This window comes from Lampetra fluviatilis, chromosome 15, assembly GCF_964198595.1.
Source record: "Lampetra fluviatilis chromosome 15, kcLamFluv1.1, whole genome shotgun sequence".
NCBI classification, from domain to species: Eukaryota; Metazoa; Chordata; class Hyperoartia; order Petromyzontiformes; family Petromyzontidae; genus Lampetra; species Lampetra fluviatilis.
The window spans coordinates 6,185,653-6,206,304 of NC_136289.1; the positions used below are offsets into that span (position 1 = coordinate 6,185,653).

General features: G+C 48.4%; 1 protein-coding gene across 2 annotated transcripts; it reads right to left on the bottom strand.

Annotated features, from left to right (window-relative positions):
• Positions 1-2,010: 2,010 nt before the first annotated feature.
• On the bottom strand, positions 2,011-20,642 carry MAT2B (methionine adenosyltransferase 2 non-catalytic beta subunit). 2 transcript variants are annotated; one of them, XM_078863020.1, is made up of 7 exons: positions 20,374-20,642; positions 15,034-15,228; positions 13,607-13,721; positions 12,294-12,446; positions 10,434-10,627; positions 9,851-9,967; positions 2,011-7,845 (listed from the first exon to the last, which is right to left on the bottom strand). In XM_078863020.1, exons 1-7 carry the CDS (start codon positions 20,440-20,442, stop codon positions 7,678-7,680), a joined length of 1,011 nt encoding a protein of 336 aa, XP_078719146.1. In that variant the 5' UTR covers positions 20,443-20,642; the 3' UTR covers positions 2,011-7,677. The 2 variants fall into 2 exon arrangements, with proteins under 2 accessions (XP_078719146.1, XP_078719144.1); XM_078863018.1 differs by having other exon boundaries at positions 20,365-20,642.
• Positions 20,643-20,652: the final 10 nt, after the last annotated feature.

Consider the following 20,652-nt stretch of genomic DNA (forward strand, 5'->3'; position numbering starts at 1 on the left):
CCAGCCCCTCCCCACCCAGCCCCTCCCCACCCAGCCCCTCCCCACCCAGCCCCACCCCACCCAGCTCCTCCCCACCCTCCCCACCCAGCCCCTCCCCACCCTCCCCACCCAGCCCCTCCCCACCCTCCCCACCCAGCCCCTCCCCACCCAGCCCCTCCCTGCACGACGGACACAATAATCCCCTGTGGGCTAGTGTAACCAGGAGGTTCCTACCAGTATTACGATTGTTGACCCAAGTCAAGGCGCATTACTGTTGACCTTTAATAACGGGCGACAGCTTCACGAACCCTCTGGGAAATCAATTGATGTACATCTGAATGCTTGTTCAACGCTTGGTGTGTGTGTGTATATATGAGAGTAATGTTTTACAATGATTCACAATCGCCATGGGGTTAACGTCACCCCCTGCAAGTCGCGCGAGGTGCCACGACTTTTCACCGCGCTGTGTACGAAAAGTGGACTCGGCTTTGCGCCTTTTGCAACAACAACAAAACCCCTTCAGTGGTTCCTGAAGAGATGCATTGTGCTCCCGCCTTTGTCCGAGGCCATAATCAAAATACATTTGACCAAATTTGACCGTGTGACAGCAGCAGCAAAGACGGCTAACGAAACTGATTTCATCCTTCTCAAGACTCATCGGTACTCACCAATGCTCACGGACGCAAAGTCTGTCTCTGAGAACCACATATATACAGTCCCCACGTTTATGATTGCCATATAATGCACAAATCATGTCTATTGTGAATTGTTCCTCATGGGGTTTTTTTGTCGCCTTTCGTTTTCCGGTCTACATCAGTTCTGTTATAATGGGTATTCTAATTTTATTACAGAATTGATTCACTGCAAAGATAAAACTAAATATATAGTTGGATTGAGTCACAGCCCACAACTGTGATAATATAATTCGTCAAACTCTTGATAAAGTAGGACAAATCGTTCCACTTCTAGACTTACACATATATATACTGTAAATGCAGAATATACACAAGCACTGCTGCTTTTCAATCCTATCGCACATCCATTCAAAAACAGAAATATATTCTTTTTAAATGCAGCTTATCTTTAACCGAAGCGCACAACACACCGCGTGAAAAGTCAGCTCAGTAGACACTTGCGCTACGAAGCAACGATACGAACTTCGAACCAAATTAAAAAGCTTTCTGTGATGAAAAAACTAAAATGATTCGTATTTCGCCGTGACAGAAAGGTCACGACACGTGCGATCTTGACCTTCTTCCTAGCGTTGTTCCCGCTGTGGCACAGGGTCCGCTTTTCGGCATTGTCTTCTCCATTTGGCTCGGTCCAGGGCATCTTCGGGGGATGCGTTGACCGTCTTCATGTCTTGACCATCGGGGTGAATCTTCCTGTCACCGCCGCGGCTTTGTGTCGACGAGAACGTCAGCCGTTTGCGCCGCGTTGCTACCCGAAGGGCAACTTGACTCTCTGCCTTTGTCCTTGGCTTTTCAACTTGATCGGCACTCGTGCAATGTGCGTTGTTGAGTGTCGGAAGGAATAACCTCGCCGCTTTTATTTTTTTTAAACTCCTCCGGAAGGAAGCAAACGAAATGTGAACACGCTTCCTTTTGATTTAAAGCTTTCGTGACTGCAAGGATTCATATTCTTGTTTTTTTCGGTAAAGTCACGTAGAAGGGAAATAATAAAATAATAAAAATATAAAACAATAACAATTCTCACGACGTTTCGACTGCAACACAAGCAATCATCATCAGGCTGTGGATTTCACACCTGATGATGAAAGAACCAAGAATACACTTCCTTTTGTAAACCCTGCATTTTTTAAGTACTCGCATATTATTACCATACGTGAAGATGGTTTAACTGGCTTTGATGGAATTGCTTTATTGTACAATACTTTTAAAAAACTATTTGGGGGGGAGGGGAGGCTGAAATACCCTTTTATACATATTATCAACCTGTCATACTGTTGTTTTTTTTAAACATATAAAAATGTCCGTGCATTGTCCGATTATATTACGAGTGCGTGCGAAGTGTTTCCTTTCACACCAATAAAAGCACACACAGGGGGGGGCTTGCTGCTCCACGAGAGTGATTGTAACGTGAAACCTTTATAGCGCGTCCGCCGCGTGATCACGTGCAGCAGCAACAACAACAACATTCATCGAAGCCGCGAACAATCTCGGTGGGTTGCAACTTCAAAAGCGAAAAGCGAAGCAGGAAAAACAAACAAACAAATCATGACCACGTGTCGGATACATTCATTCACCGCAATTACCGTCAAGAATCATCCGTAAGGAACTGGCCCGGCCATCGGGCTTTGGGGAACATTTGAAAACTTTGAAGAAAACGCTGCCAATTACCGAACATCGATTGGTTTTACATGGACGTGTGCGTGTGTGCGCGCGTTGTGAATTTGCGCGCGCCAGATGTTTGCGGTGCTGGCTACAGACCATTTAGCCCCGTGCCATTCAACGCAGTGGGGTCTGCCGTGTCTTGAGAAGGCAGCAAACAGGGGGGCAAACTGCGTCCCCAAAAGGGGCGCTGACAAAGGCCGCAAGGTCGCACGCGCAGGCCCACAAAATGCGCGCACACCGGTGTTCCGGAATGCCGTGGAAGACCTCGACTGCTGTGACAGCAGCTCCAGAAGATCTCCAAACCTGTCAACCCCTTATCAGACAGACCAATTCAGACCTTATTGGTCATCTCGTGCCCCTTATAAAAAAATATCAACGTTCATCCGACAAAGTCCCATCACGAGAGAAAAAAAATGTTACTCAATTTCCCTGCACAAGAATACGGGTAGACCGTACGAGTTGACAGGTTTGGAAATCGATACAAAAATATCAATCCACACGCAAATGGGGTGGGAAACCACGTGGTGCCAATTGAATCGGATAAGTGCCAGGCAAATCTGGCACACAAAAATTTTTTTTTTTACGTAAAGACAACGTTCTATTTACAAATTGTCGATTACAAGGTTTCAGTACTTCGCTATGTAATCACGTAATTAAATTGGTAATGATTTGCCATTCCCCACCGAACACATCGATCAAGCTGTAGGAGGGCATTGACGTTCACGCTGTCCGCGCTGAAGATCACAGAGCAAGCGGTGTTGTAACAGATGGAGGAGAGAAACAATGTCGAACTAAGCAGTTGTAGGGTAACACTTTTTCATTCATGTAAACACGACCGAACGGAGGGGGGCTGCCACACAAAGCGGTTCACAACTTCAACACACCGGTCCATAGGCGCCCAAACACGTCGACATTTGCAACGTCTTAAAAGAGTAACAATCCCTTGCCATCTTCCGCACTGGTCATTCCAATGCTGACGTCCTAACAACCATTTAACAGCAGCCCAGCTGACGTTTGCTTTTTAATAATGTCAACATATTACACGGCGATCAACGTATAGATACCCCCACTGATTTCAAACGACCCCGGCTGGTCTCGTGCAGGACACGGTGGGGCTGGTCACAAGGCACCGTTGATGGCCTCGGCGTAAGAAGCATCATCGAATGATGTCGGCAAGATCACGCCGGCTACGGTTGGACAAAGTGTCATCGGGGGGACGAGTTCATAAACGATTTCATAAGTGCATCGAATTTTGCGAGAGATGTGGAGAGGCTTTGAAATTAAATGTACCGGTAGTTTTCCCCTGCAACTGATGTCTGTCTCGCCTGGCATGGTCGTGGCTTAGATCCTGAACCTGATGCTGCCTTGTATATTTGGAGTTTGCGTGTCTCTCGCACCGTGGGTGCGTGGACATTTCTCTGGTTTTTCCACTCTACATTTAGAAACGTGCGTTGAAAGTATTTGGCTGCTATGCGTTTCCACACGATGATAAGCCGCTTCCGTTGAGCTATCATTTGTGACCAGGTCGCTTCTGAAAAAGAGCTGTGGAGCGCAGTGACACCTGACCTGGTAAGATACAAAAAGTTTTGTTTAACTTTTTCGTGGGGTATCTATAAATGGACCGCCGCTTTGCTGTACCTTTCAACACCACCGGTCGTGCCACAAATGGCGCGTGCACTTAAAACCGAACCAATCCCACTCAACATTTGTGAACAAAGTGTTGGTAACGTAACACACCTTTGAGGAGCGAACGAACGCCGCACTCTTCAAAAACCCAACTGCAACTTTGCTCGTGCAACAAATACAAATATTCCCGCGTTCACGAAAACAAAGCAATCGAGGGTCGTTTGAAAGCTGAAACAAAGTGCAAACTTCCGAAACGGCTACACAGCTTGGGAGTCGAAGTGACTCTCGCTTCAAAACGCCTCCGCGTCCGGCAACACTTTCGGAGCACCGCGCGACGCACACACGCATCTCACTCAAACCGGCTCAAAAAATCTCTACCGCGGTGCCGAAACCTCTCGCGCAACACACACACGCACCAGAGGTTGCAACCGGGTACCCGATACCCGTACCCTACCCGATACCCGGCTACCCGTACCCGGCCGGGTACCCGTTTGCGACCCTGGTGCGGCCGGGTACGGGTACGGGTAAGGAATCAAAACCCGTTTGCGACCTCTGACACGCACAAACAAAAACCACGCAAGCAGCAAATAATGGGGGCCTACATTCAAAATGGCATTGAGAAGCGAAGACCCCATTGAACAAGCGACCCTCTCGACCAGTTCACACTTGGTTTAAAGAGCTGTGTTGGACCTAATAGAAAGACAAAGACGGCAAAAACCCGTGCGTATTGTTAGAACCAACACCCGTGCACAAAACGGGAAAACGTCACGCAACTCACTTGACCTGCTCCAACAACCAGGGCTGCCCGCAGGCTCCCGGAGGCCTGGGGCTGACGGCCCCGGGCAGAATGCCACGCGGGGAGCTCCTGTATTCAAAAACCCAGGCCCCTGATAGAGGGCCCTCTCTTGTGAGGCCCAGGGAACGTTGTCCCATGTGCCCACTCAACCCTCTCTCCGCCTGGGGCGGCTCTGATAACAACAGCCATCCTGAACACGAGTTGGTGAATGGCAAGACCTGTGCAGCGGTAACACATCAAGGGTTTCTTTCTTGTTCCTTTACAAAAGAAAGGCATATCCAGTCTAACTTCGACTTACCCATCTATTCATTCATTTCCCCAACAGCATTTCAAATGACCTATTTTATCCATCTTCCTGTGTGCCATGTCTGTGTGTGTGGACGTCGCAGCGCTGGGCAGGTTTCACCATGGCGCGCTCACAACCAAAAAACTGCAATTCTTGTAAATAAATCAAACGCACCGAAACTGCCAAACAGCATGCACACGCGCTGGGCTCCCAGTGTTCAGACACAGTATCATCAGCGCAGTGTCAAGCCACGTGCGTCTCATGCTATGGAGTGCTTGTAGCAGCGACGGTGCCAGACACGACATTTGACAGGAGCAGAGTTTGCTCGCTTAATCGACTATCCCATTGTCGATGACTGTAAGCGCGATAACGTTTAAAAGACTCAAGCGAGCGTTTCAGACATACCCAGTTTTGGAGTGTAATGCACCGACAATGAACTAGACGCCATCCGCACAAAGATATCTTCCTCTTAGCTTTGATAATAAGTGCTAAATGTTCGCGGAAGTGGTCGTACAGCGGTTATACCGCACTGCACTATGAACCTGGCAACCCGAGTTCAATTGTCGGTCACGACTAACATCGGTGATATTTGAACCAGTCCTGGGGTCCCCCCCTCTGCCCCCCTCCTTTCACCAATATGGACTCACGAGGATGAAGATGTGTGGTCATATAAACCTCATGAGTGACATGGTGTGGGGGAGGCCTTCCTCCAGCAGTGCATTGACAAGGGGCTGTAGGGAACAATGGTCGGAAAGTTCCAGAGGGAGGCGATGGTGTGGGGCCTGACAACTCGTCACCGGTGCTGTCTCTGCATCAGCAGCTAACTTGATGGTGGCTTAGGGGAGGTCAACACGTGGTAACGTGAACAGATCAGTGCCGTATGCCCACAACTGTGTGTGTGTATGCCAACGCAACGTGGCATTTTCACAAACTACCCTTATTGTAACGGAGGTACAGCTTTTAGCTTTTATACAAACATCCATAACTGCAAGGGGGCGAGTGGAGGGTGAAAGGGAATGACCGGTTACTGATAATGATCATCTGCGCTGACAGTGCGAATTGGTTAATGGACATCATTGCAGTAGTTACACTTCGAAAGCCCCAAATAATTCCAGGCGAGTATAAACAAAGGAGCAACGGTGAACTAACGCGTTACTACTTTAGAAAAAAATGCGCGAGCAAATTTGGCCACACTACCAAGCCTATGTCGGTGTACATCCATTAATAATGTACTGCGTTACTGTACTATCCGGTATGTTGGTACAGACACCATCAACATTATAAAACAAAACATTTAAAACTTGGTTATTAACAAATGACGACAAGGACTCGGATAACAACACCGTGTTAGATGGAGAGGTAAATGAGCGATACAATAAGCTGGTGACGTACGAGCTACACAGACAGAATAATTAACAAAGAAATTTGCGATAAAGTTGGGACAGATAAATCAAATACAGGTGCCTCACTCAACGAGCTGTGCGAAAAATTTGAATTGAGACCCATTTGTTCGCAAAACGAGCAAATGTTCGCGTAGCGAATCGATCGAATGCGCACCGCGTCCCGCAGCTGTTTACCGGCTGTGCTGCCCACGTGATTCGCCATGTGGGGGGCTTCGTAATGGCACTGTAATGGGTGGGTGGGGCAGGAGGGGCGGGAGGGGTGGGGGGAGGTGGACGGGGGGCTACGCTGCGGACAGGCACCCTGCACGCGCTGTGTGGTTCTTCATGGGTGCTCAGTGTCACATTCGATGTTTTATTACTTTATTTCAAAATTATCATTCGTATTTCTCACGTTAAGAAAGTTGTTCAAGAATGGAATGTTCTGGGGGATGAAACGTAACTCGGCTTTTAACATGGGAGTCAATGGGAAAAACGGTGATCGCTTTAACGAGTTTTCGCTGAACTGGCAATTTTCGCGGAAACCATTCACTCTCGTTAAGCGAGACGCGTCTGTGAAGTACTTAACGGGCAGCACGCGACAAAAGAGCAAATGCAGGAGGCGCTACTCAAGCAGTGGACAGGAGCGATATAAAGGTGACGATAAAGTATTGTCATTTTTAAACAAAGATGACCATGCCACAAACACACACAATGTTAAATGTGTTTGTAACTGCGATTCCGTAGATATGCTGTGTCAGTTGTAGGCATGTAACAATTGGTCAACTTAAATCATATCTAAATTAAAAGCTGAAAAACTAATTTCTTTAGAACTGCTTTTCGTGTTTAGTTTGTTGTCCATCCTGCACACCTCCGATTAGCACGATTGGGTACGTACGGTGCGAAAGAAGTTCAAGATACCTACATTACGTTCCTGCTACACACATTGAAATCTTGCGTGGAAGAGCCGGTTACATGGTATTTACACAAATTATGAAGAACAAAAAAGTTACCTTCGGCTTAATGGCATGGACGAGACCTAACGAACCTGATAAAGAACACGGGAGAGACAGTGCGGCACAAACGTACAAGGGGGATAACAGAGAAAGATTCCTAAATCGAATCGTGAAACCCTGAATCGTGACAACCTATGGAATCGCCGGCGTGTGGAGCAGAGGGGTGGGGGGTAAATCGTTACATGCCTAGACAGCCATGCGCCAGAGACCCACGGCGCGCTGTCCCGCCGGTGCCCGGGCCTCAGTGGAAGACCGTCTGGCGCCACCGATTGTCGTCCAGGAACGGCCACAGACACTCGTGGATGCCCTGGCGGAACGGCGTGCGCTGCCCGACGCCCAGGCTCTCGAGCAGAGACGTGTCGAGCTGAGCGTTGTGCGGACGGGACGCCCCGGACGGAGGCTCCTCCACCTGCGGGTGGACGGGGCACGGAGGGCCCACGGGGGGGGCGTTCACGCGCTCACGCTCTCGCCGCTGCCAGGTGGAGCGCGCGGACAAAAATCCGCGCCCGTATCGCGGGGTGCATCTCGGTCGCCCTACCCCGCCCCGAGCTCAACTTCTATCAGAACCTCATCGATCACTTTCAATCACTTCGAGTTAAGTTTTCGTGTTTAGTTGCTTCCGCAAGCAGATGCTTTTTATTCGGTCGGATTTCACACAAATATGCGTGTCATTATATGAACGACAAATAAGGTTGATATTTCATATTCTTAGGTTTTATCGGTAAAGTCACGTAGGTAAAACATTAAAATTAATAAAAGTAAAATAAAATAAAAATCACGACGTTTCGGAGGCAACACAAGCTTCCGTCTTCAGGTGGAACCGTCACAGCCACGACAGCTGTATAAAAAAAATTTTACTTTTATAAATTTTTATGTTTTACCTACGTGACTTTACCGAAAAAACCTAAGAATATGAATCCTTGCAGTCACGAAAGCTTCAAATCTAGAATTGATATTTCATCTCAGTCAACCCATGGCACCTGCGTCTGTCCCGCGACTTCCTGCCAGAGGGGCGTTCCGACACTTCACGTGGCCTTAAAGTGCACGTAGCCTGGCACAAGCACCGTGGTGACGTCACCGCCACTTAGTGGCGAATGGCGTCTGTTGTTCTATATTTAACGGAAATTAACATGTGCGAGCACATGTTGTTTTTACAGAATCGCAATGTAATCATTCCCATTTTAGGCTATACATGAATAAAGGGGAGAATGTGCTGGGTGCCCAAAGTTGTCGTGCCCGCACTAAGGCACTAAGATAAGTGAATAACACTACCACTAATAATCATCACTATGAACAACCAGTGTATTATAGAACTATTGGCCACTGTAAGTTGCCTAGGTTACACCAGATCAATCTTGATTTGAAGCTTCGTGACTGCAGGAATCCAAACTCTTTGGTTCTTTCGGTAAAGTCACGTAGGTGAAAAAATAATAGATCACGACGTTTCGATCGCAACATGAGCAAATCGTCATCAGGTGGGGCGACCGCAGACGAGAGATCTGCCGTGGCACGAGGTTATATAGGCCACCTCGTGCCACGGCAGATCTATCGCCTACTTCTGCAGTTCTTTCTTGCTGTGGTTGTCCCACCTGATGACGATTGCTTGTGTTGCGATCGAAACGTCGTGATTTTATTATTATTTTTCTATCTATGTAACTTTACCAAAAGACCCATAGAGTATGTGCATCCACAATTTACAAATGGACAATGATCACCCGAATGGCCAATTTTATCAACTCGCATTGATGTCTCCCACAGCTGAAAACATAGCAGAAATATTAATAACTCGGAGAAACTAAAGGCAGACAATTACCGCTGAGAAAGACGTTCAGAAATCACTGCTTAGAAAAGAGTGTTTTTTGCAGAAACAAAATTGTTAACACATTTCTCATTGTCAGTAATAGATTTCTGTCGCCATGCAATCGCATAACAAGCAATTTGTCTAGAAGCTTTTTTATTCATTCAAGGAAAAAAATAAAATTGTAAATCATTTAAATTGAGTTCTGTTGGAGGATGATCTTAAGGTAAATTCTTATTCACATTTGTAATGCAATATAGCAGATATCTAAATTATAGACAACACTTGTATGTCACTGACCTGCTTATTTTGCAAAGGTAATGAATTTAATATTTTATTATTTTCCTACACCAGATCAAGTTGAGGATGCACACAATTCAGTGTTAAATGCCAACCAAAAAGCAACTTATCGAAGGATCCCAAGCGTAAAGGGAGATACATCCCAAGCTGTCCTACTCGGCTGCCTTTGTTATTGTGCAGCCTCCATACTCTCTGTTTCGACCACGTCCTTACTTGCCAGGAGACACAACACCCTCTACGTCACGAAGAACGCGATTGGAACGGATTCTATTTTCCACCTCCCTCCAACACGCACGCTCAAAGCCACGCTTCTCACCGGTCTCAGGTGGCTGCTCGGCAGATTGAAGGCATCGGCCATGGCGCACGCCATCTCGTACTTAGTCATCTTTTCATTCCCCGACCAGTGGTAAATGCCCCTGATGGTGGCGGGGTCCTGCAGCAATGGGCACATAAAGCAGGAGGATCGGTCAGTTAAAGCGGCGAGGTGGCTGGCGGCAATCTGTAAAAGAAAACGTTCACGGCAAAACAGGCTGTCGTACACCTGCCATCAAAATCATTGACGTAATCGCACACACACAAGTTGACTCAATGAGCTTAGCGTTAAAGTCTAATCATCAAAAACAAATTAAGCTTCAAACTCGTGTTGGGGACAGCCCGGGAACTCACAACCCAAGTACGTATCGACAAGATAAGAGCTGCTGTGGATTTTTGTATGCACTTTCCTGCAAAGGTCAGAACAGTGGGGTCAGAACAGTGAGGTCAGAACAGTGGGGTAGAGTCTGGCACCACCGCTGCCCCCCTATCTTGTACCCTCTGCCATCCCCTGGTCACCCCACACCCCCACCCCTCCCCTTGGTCACCCCACACCCCCACCCCCACCGAAGCGACGCCACCAGCACCTGCAGGTGCAGCTCGGTGAGCTGGCGGCACACGAGGGCGACGTCGCGCGTGTGCGTCGGGTAGCGCTGCTGCCAGTGCTCCAAGTCGGCCGACTTGTTGGCGTGCTGCACGCGGTCGAACATCACGGACACGGCGCTCTCCGCCAGGGTCTCGACGGCGCCGTACAGCACCGGCACGCGAAGCACCGCCGCGGCTGCACGCACGCACACGCACACACGCACGCACGCACACGCACACACACGCGCACACACACACGCACACGCACGCACACACGCACACACGCACACACGCACGCACACACACACGCACGCACGCACGCACACACACAAACACGCACGCACACACGCACACACGCACGCACGCACGCACGCACGCACACACGCACGCACGCACACACGCACGCACACACACAAACACGCACGCACACACACACGCGCGCACACACGCACGCACGCACACACGCACGTGCACGCACGCACGCACGCACACACGCACGCACGCACACACACACGCACGCACACACACAAACACGCACACACGCACGCACGCACACACGCACGCACGCACACACACACGCACACACACACACACAAACAAACACGCACACACACACACACACACGCACACACGCACGCACGCACGCACACACGCACGCACACACGCACGCACAAACGCACACACGCACACGGAGCATTCAATTAATCGTTGCAAATCTAGGTTCCTTATTGATTCAATAAATTTCGATTACAAGCTTTCGTGACTGCAGGGATTCATCTTCTTGGTTCTTTCGGTAAAGTCACGTAGAAGGGAAATAATAAAATAATAAAAAATAAACATAATAAAATACAATTCTCACGACGTTTCGGCTGCTTGCGTTCTGGCCGAAACGTCGTGAGAATTGTATTTTATTATGTTTTGTTTTTTATTATTTTATTATTTCCCTTCTATGTGACTTTACCGAAAGAACCAAGAAGATTCAATAATTGTTCGGCTTGATTGTATTGTCCGTTTCCATTGCGTCGTCCGATTTTCTTGTTCGTTCTCATGCTCGCACCGTCTCGTGTGCCGTATCCTTTGTTCCGTCTTCCGTATTTGTACTTTCTTTCATTCCGTACCCTCAGTTACGTCCGTTTCATCTCTAGAATCTGTGCAAATTGTACTGCGTGTACTGTTCGTCGTAACAGCACCTTTGAGACGTCTTGCAAGTACGTTCTCGTTTGTTCTGTACGTCTCAGTTTGTTAGTTGTGTCTTTAAGGACCCTGTCGTCGTTCTCTGCAATGTTGACGATCTTGTCTTTTGTTTAATGTCGTTGTTGTGCTCACGCAGCACCACGGATCAAACTCGTACAATGGTCGGGCAGCTGGCTAAGCGGAACCAACCGTGTAACAAATCAAATAAACTCAAGCTCTATTGTCTAACTGATTATTTCTGTGCATTTTTTTAAATAAACATTAACCTCAAGAAACTTTGCATCACATACACAAAAACCCTAATTATTGTTGCACGCAACATTCCATGCGAATTATAAAAGATGCAATCTCTAAGTTATTATTTATATATTTTAATACATTTTTCTCGATAAAGTTATCGGTCATCAAGTCACGGGGCGAAGAACCCCCTGGGATCTCTCGCACAGCGGTGGAGACCTCCACACTGAAAAAAATCGACCCCTGGAAGTGGCTGTCACAGAGCTGCCACCACCGAGATCCCTTCCGACCGCCTCTCCAAGCTTGTTCAATCGCCGCTGAATCTCTGAACAACTAAGCGAGTGGGGGGCTGCGTGGAGCCACGGGGAAGGGATACGTGTGGAGGTGGAGGGGGGGGTAGAGTTCATGCGTGGGGGAGGGGGTACACGCACCGGGGTGTTCGCGCAGCGTCGCCTGCTCGCCCTCCAGCTTGCTGCGCCCGTACGCGCTGAGCGGCCGCGGCTCGGCACTCTCGCTGTAGGGGGGGCTGCTGCCGTCGAACACGTAGTCGGTGCTGATGTAGATCAGGAAGCCGCCTACCTGGGCTGCACGTTAACGAGACGGGGGTGCGGGAGGGGGTGGAGACGTTAGTGTTATCGGTGACACGACGGAGCGCGAAGGAGGTGGCTGCCACGGTGGCTAGGAGATGTTGACGACCTCGCCTGGTGTGCAGGAGGTCGTGGGTTCGATCCCGACCTTGACGCCTGCTGTATATTTGGAGTTTGCGGTGTCTCTCTCTCATCATCATCACGGTGGCTAGGAGATGTTGACTACCTCGCCTGGTGTGCAGGAGGTCGTGGGTTCGATCCCGACTTTGACGCCTGCTGTATATTTGGAGTTTGCTGTGTCTCTCTCTCATCATCATCGCGGTGGCTAGGAGATGTTAACTACCTCGCCTGGTATACAGGAGGCCGTGGGTTCGATCCCGACCCTGACGCCTGCTGTGTATTTGGAGTTTGCGTCTCTCTCTCTCTCTCATCATCATCACGGTGGCTAGGAGATGTTAACTACCTCGCCTGGTATGCAGGAGGTCGTGGGTTCGATCCCGACCTTGACGCCTGCTGTATATTTGGAGTTTGCGTCTCTCTCTCTCTCATCATCATCACGGTGGCTAGATGTTAACTACCTCGCCTGGTGTGCAGGAGGTCGTGGGTTCGATCCCGACCTTGACGCCTGCTGTATATTTGGAGTTTGCGTCTCTCTCTCTCTCATCATCATCACGGTGGCTAGGAGATGTTAACTACCTCGCCTGGTGTGCAGGAGGTCGTGGGTTCGATCCCGACCTTGACACCTGCTGTATATTTGGAGTTTGCGTCTCTCTCTCTCATCATCATCACGGTGGCTAGGAGATGTTAACTACCTCGCCTGGTATGCAGGAGATCGTGGGTTCGATCCCGACCCTGACGCCTGCTGTATATTTGGAGTTTACGGTGTCTCTCTCCCCGTGGTCGCCTGGATTTTTCTCCGGGTCCTCCGGTTTTTCCCTCCACATTTAGAATCAACGTCACGCGTTTAAAGTGTTTGGTTGCTATAAATTCCCACGCGGTGATACGCCACATTGTTGAGCTACCATTTGTGATAGCCAGGTCGCTTCTCAGTGGGGCCTTACCTGGTAAAATAAAATATAGGTTTAGCTTATAGGGTGGGTGGGTGGGTGGATGGGGTAGGGGTGCGGTGAGAAGAGTCTCGTGGGTGAACGTCACACCGGTCTCCCGTGCGAGCGTGGCGGACGCGACCACGTTGAGGAGGTGAGCGGAATGCGGCTCGTTCTCCACCACGTCCGGCCTGCGCTCCGCCGCGCAGTGCACGACCACGTGAGGCTGCCGCGCACACACACACACGAGCACGCGCGTACGTATCATCATCACCATCACCCTCGGACATGATCCATCCACTGCTGGATGAAGGCTAATCGCCAACCCTCACCGTCTAGTGATGCAACAATGCACCTTGCTCCTGCGCGTGAGCAGACCTCGTCGTTTCATCTCCGCGGTGGGCGTCCTCTCGGGCGTGTTTCCCACCTTTAGCTGCCACTCCATCGTCGGTCTCGACCATCGGTCATCGTCCCTTCTAATGCCCTTCCCTGGCCCCCTTTATTTTTTTTAACAGTTAATGTGACGTCTCCTGCCTGCCGTATTCCCACCACCCTGCCAGCTTGCAGCCTAGCATGCGGAGGTCGTGGGTTCGATCCCGACCGTGACACCTGCTGTATATTTGGTGTTTGAGTGTCTCTCTTTGTAGTTGCGTAGATTTTTCTCCCTCCGGTTTGTGAATCAACATGCATGGAAAATATTTAGCTGTGGTATATTTCGATGCGATGAGCAATTCATTGAGCTATCATTTGTGATAGCTTATAAAAAATGATCATATAGCTCAATGGGCCTTTCCTAGTACAACATATAATAGTAGTATCGTATTAATAAATATTATTATTGAACTGTCATTACTATCACAGCATTCGTTTGCTAGCCGCTTTATAAATTTAACACGTAGGTTTTCGCGACCAATATTATTCATAATAAGAGCTCATTGTAATTATCAGCGAAACGTCGTACTCAAATTGTAAATGTTGTGGGTTAACTCTCCAACACAATGGTGTGCTGAAGTAGTAACTAATTGTCATAATTTGTTTACTTGACAAACCTTACATTTTGACTTTGATACCCCCCCCATCACCTACACATTCCACAAGTAGTGACTAATCCCATATCTGCATTTCCCATAAATATGCTAAATCCCTCTGTTGATATGCAAATTCCTTTGTCAAGGCGCCCTTCCTTCCCTAACCCAGCTTAAATATACGCTGACAAGCTTGGTGGTGTTCATTCAGACGCTGTCTTTCCGACAGACCTGTTCTTCACCTGAGGACGGCTGCTTGCGTTGTGGCCGAAACGTCGTGAGAATTGTATTTTATTATGTTTTATTTAATAATTTTATTATTTCTCTTCTACGTGACTTTACCGAAAGAACCAAGAAGTTGACAAACCTTACTAATCGGTTGTATCGGTTGGTGCTGGGTTAGCGACACATTTATATTTACGCCGTCCAACCCAAAATAACTTCCGTTAAGAATAGCCGCTTTGCGTCACGGCCATTTTGTATTCGTTGCTCGGCAACCGTGCGGCGACGGACCTTGAAGTCCTGGACGAGGTTGCGCACCGCCGCGTCGTCGCACAGGTCTAACGGGAGGTGGTGCGGGCGAGCCCGGCGTAGCCCCGTGCCCAGCGGCTGCCAGCCGTTGTTGAGGAACTCCTGGTGGACGGCGCGGCCCAGCATGCCCGTGGCGCCCGTCACCAGCACGCGCCGCTCACGCACGCTCTCCTCCCCCTGCCGGGACGGACACACGCATACGCACGCGTACGTGTACACGCGCGGTCGTGCGTCGCTCCGGACGTCAGCTCCAACCGCATGTAGCTCACGCGCTCGATGTCTCCTTGACCATCGCGTGTCGGTTCTCGGAAGCTAAGCCGGACAGAGCCCCGCTTTGTACTCAGATCAGTGCCCCATCAGGAATAGTCAGGTGTGGGCCTGCGAGGTATGAAGGACGCCACTGGGCAGTTGGAGGCAGTGACTTGCTTGCCATTTTCTCTATATTGCACTCCGATAATTTTTTGTTGTTGTAACTTGCTTGTTGTTGTTGTTGTTGTTTGACTTGCATCCCACTGTGATTTTTGCACACAGCGTTGGTGCACGGTGTTTTTTCTGCAATATTTTGCTGTCTTTTCTTGGATTTTCTGTTTGCACTTAGTCACATATTCACTTTAAGATTTTTTTGTTCATGTTTTTGTTTTTTGTTTGTTGCGGTTGCACCCGATTCAAGAGCCGAATGGCTCACAGGGCTATACCTAATAAATGAACTTGAACCCGCCGATGCTGAACATCTGTAAAGAAGAGCTTCGGAGCTTATCAGATAGTCTAAATAAAGATTTTGATCCTCATGTACCTGCACTGGGTTCCTCAGCTGTTGTTGTCCAGCGGGTCACGTAGTAAATCTAACGCTTGCTGGCAGGCCGTGCTTTTGACTAGCTATCCAACAAAGACGGTCACCACATCGCGCGCCACTGGAGCTATGCACAACAAACATATAGATTGAAAACTCATTTCTTTAAGAGTGCTTTTTTGTGTTTAGCTTGTTGTCCTACCCCCGCACCTCCGATAATCAATGCCGGCTACGTATGGTGCGAAGGAAGATTAACATACACATGCGATGTCGCGAAATATCTTCACATCGTAGTGTCAAGTGTACAGAACATTATGATTTAAATGGTGTTGTGACATCACCACGTCTTCATACGTCACTGCTAATCTGTTACCTCCTGCCTCCAGGAGCCCGGGTTAAAAAAAAATTGTCTAAAACCTATCAGGCAGTGAATTGCATCGGCTCCGAAAATATGCACGGAGTGAAATTCTCAGTGTCTGTGCAAATTTGGACACTCAAGTCAGTGGTTGCTATGGATTACATCATCACTCCCGTTACACCAGCCAATCAGCTGCCAGGAAAACAATCCTCACGCAACATGGCGACCGTGTTGCATCAAGACTTGCTCAACATTGCTGCTGTGACATCATCGCTCCATGAGCTTAAGCTGACCTAAGTCGCATATTTATATTATTCATGTAATTTAAACTCGAGTGTAATTTTGCGTGCAATGATTTGTGCAAAGCGTGTGAGAGTGCATCTATGTCACTGTTTGAGTGTGTTACTTTGAGTGGGAATGTCTTTATGTGACAGTGGTTTTTGTGTTTTCTTCTTATTATTGATGTACTAGCCTTGATAGGTGCTCGCTAACAGTATGTTGAAAGGCTATATGGAGGATCTGTTTAGTTTGTGACAGTGCGTGTTCGTCTGGGGCGAGTATTTGTATTCGATTGTGCATGTGTGTGTTTGTGCTTTGAGTGTATAGGTGTGTATTTGTAATAGTATGTGGATGTATGGCTGTACCTCTGTATGTGTATTTGTTAAAGTGTGTGCGGAGCAGTAGCGTCGCAGTTAGCGCGCTATGCCAAGAACCCAGCGACTGGAGTTCGATTCCCACTCGCAGCCAACACCAGTGACTATCTGAACCGGTCCTGGGCCTCCCCTAGGTAGGCTCAGCCTCAAATGAGTACCTGGTGCGGTATGTAGAAAACATTACCACTGGGGAGACAAGGATGGTCAGGCGTGGTGTTGGAAATCAACCCCCTCATGTATCATGTCGGCCTTATTAGATCCTCGCTAACAGCACTTGCCCAAACAGTCTGTTCAGGCTATACGGGAGATCTTTGTCTTTGGATGTGAGTGATGGCTGACTCACTGGTCTCATGGAAATGTATGCAATCCTCTTGCGTAATTCCCGTAGGGACTAGGAAATTGGGACGAATCTTTGGTTACATATTTTATAGAATTATCTAAGACATCCAGGTAGTCTCTCATCTCTCTTATTTATCTTTTGATTTTATGAATGTCTATCCCTTTAGGTCTCAGTGAGCCATAGCTCTCGGCATATCATAGCTTCGTGGGGGGGGGAGGGGAGGTACTCCTACAACCTTTTTGAGCCATATATGGCCCATGACAGCTAGCTGAAGAACTCTGCATTGTTGCTTTGTGTGGCTCAAACGAAAAAATTCCAAGTGGTTTTATGCCCAACTCTTGTACAAAGCCAAGCGGTGGGACCTCCATATTCGTATCCTGGGGAAGAGACAACTGACATGAAAATTACTGCTGACGTTTTATTGACTCTGAAGGTACGAAAGGCTGCCTCTCTCTCACCTCAAAGTGGAATTTGTACTCAAAATATTAAGATTGTGAGCGCACGGCCATTCCACATTCTCTTCACAGGCACACACATTTATCAAGATCGTGCACGCAATGCCGTAGACACCACGACATACGCCGATTGTTCTTCCTTCTGCCAAATCCTAACAACGTTCGCCCTGTCTGAGTTCTGCTTTTAAATGTCTTATTACGTATACTACAAACCGAACTTATGAGTCACTGCAATGCGAGTCTCAGTAACCTCACAACCACCTCCATATCCCGTGCACGTGCCCCACCCGTCACAACCTGCTCCCAGAACACGTCCACGATTATTTCATGCCACGTTCAAGTATGGACTTTCAAGTGGCTTACCAAACCATACCATGAAATGCATCGCATGCTCAGCCAGCATTTCACGTGTATTCAACAGGCAGATGTCTCGCTTGTAATGGGTCGGCTTCTCTTGAGCTACACAAGAGTCTGTAGCAACACAAACTTTACTTCTGCCTCGAACACCCCGTGTTCCGCCAACACTAGAGGTGACAACTAAACGTACACAACTGTAAACGTTTTACACCACCGATATGATACAGACAGGAACACCTGTACTCATACCTGTCAACCCCTTATCAGTGCCCTACCTTATTACAGACCAACTCAGACCTTATTGGCCACGCCGTGCTCCTTATAAATCTCAACGTTAATCCTATACACTACACTATACACTACTATACACTACACATACCTGTCAACCCCTTATCAGTGCTACTTATTACAGACCAACTCAGACCTTATTGGCCACCCCGTGCCCTTATAAATCTCAACGTCAATTCTACAAAGTCCCATCACAAGGGAGACGCACAAAGAGAGAAACATTCTTTTGCCCGTATTGAAAACTCAACTTCCCTGTACAACGAATACGAAGTAGCCCCGTATGGACTGACAGTTGTGTGCCGTACAATTGTCGCAATGACAACGAAAGCTAACCGTTAAATAATACAACATGCGGTCAATTATAACGTGATGTATAGAATAGTAAATGCAATAAAATACACGCTTGAACTTCACGTAGAGGTGATATCCTATTTAGGTTTTTTTTTTTGTTTAAAACGTATCGATGTTAAAATATGAGCAGTAACAAAAACACGTGTTACTGAACACAGTGAAGACATCGTATTCACCCCGAACACGATGAACATCAACTCACTGTGACCCAACAGGATCATTAATTCATAACAGCCAGCAAAAAAAACATCTATTCATGGGACGTCAAATGCTTTAAATCTTGTCCATTAAGCACGGTGGGCTACCTACAATGCAGAAAAATCCCAACACACGCGGACACATTTGGCCGAACGCACGCCATATACAGTATTCATATATGAATGAATGATAATTAAACTTTATAACCATTCAAGCTGCGCTACCTGTGAAGATATTATGCCAGTTACAAACAGCACTGTTAGTCGTGTCAATGAGGGCGTGGAAGCGTCTTGTGACTGAACCCAACACGGAAAACGTCAAATCACCCACAGCAAGCAGACAAGCTGAGGCATCTAAACATTAATCCCGAGTATGGCCAGCATTTAGTAACGAATTGCGTTGAATTAAGAGTTACACGGCGTTAAATATCGTGGGGGCACGATTTCGGGCGTGCACTGCAAGGCAAAGCCAACGAATCTCCGTGCGTAGCATGAACAGGCTGTCTGGGGCAAGTGTCTTTAGCTACAAGCCTCACCTGGTACACACTCTGTGCTACAAGCCTCACCTGGTACACACTCTGTGCCACAAGCCTCACCTGGTACACACTCTGTGCTACAAGCCTCACCTGGTACACACTCTGTGCCACAAACCTCACCTGGTACACACTCTGTGCTACAAACCTCACCTGGTACACACTCTGTGCTACAAGCCTCACCTGGTACACACTCTGTGCCACAAACCTCACCTGGTACACACTCTGTGCCACAAACCTCACCTGGTACACACTCTGTGCCACAAACCTCACCTGGTACACACTCTGCGCCACAAACCTCACCTGGTACACACTGTGCCACAAACCTCACCTGGTACACACTCTGTGCTACAAACCTCACCTGGTACACACTCTGTGCTACAAACCTCACCTGGTACACACTCTGTGCCACAAACCTCACCTGGTACACACTCTGTGCCACAAACCTCACCTGGTACACACTCTGTGCCACAAACCTCACCTGGTACACACTCTGTGCCACAAACCTCACCTGGTACACACTCTGTGCTACAAACCTCACCTGGTACACACTCTGTGCTACAAACCTCACCTGGTACACACTCTGTGCCACAAACCTCACCTGGTACAGACTCTGTGCCACAAACCTCACCTGGTACACACTCTGTGCTACAAGCCTCACCTGGTACACACTCTGTGCCACAAGCCTCACCTGGTACAGACTCTGTGCCACAAGCCTCACTTGGTACACACTCTGTGCCACAAGCCTCACCTGGTACACACTCTGTGCCACAAGCCTCACCTGGTACACACTCTGTGCTACAAACCTCACCTGGTACAGACTCTGTGCCACAAGCCTCACCTGGTACACACTCTGTGCTACAAACCTCACCTGGTACACACTCTGTGCCACAAGCCTCACCTGGTACACACTCTGTGCCACAAGCCTCACCTGGTACACACTCTGTGCCACAAGCCTCACCTGGTACACACTCTGTGCCACAAGCCTCACCTGTCTCACCTTGCATAGTTCAACGTGACCGGGGCTGTAGCGAATGTTGAGGCCTCTCTCCAGCCCGTACGACTGCATCTCTCTTTCTCTCCGCGTTCGTGTGATGGTTTAGATAACAAGGATTCTTAATCTTTTCCACCACCACGGTTTAAACAATTTATATTTAAACCCGAAAACTTTACCTCGATCGCTACAACAGCAAACAACAACAGCCCGTGGTGGTTGTGTGGTGGTGGTATGGGTGGCGCTCAATTTCCATAGACCGCTTCGGCCGCGCGCGACTCTGAT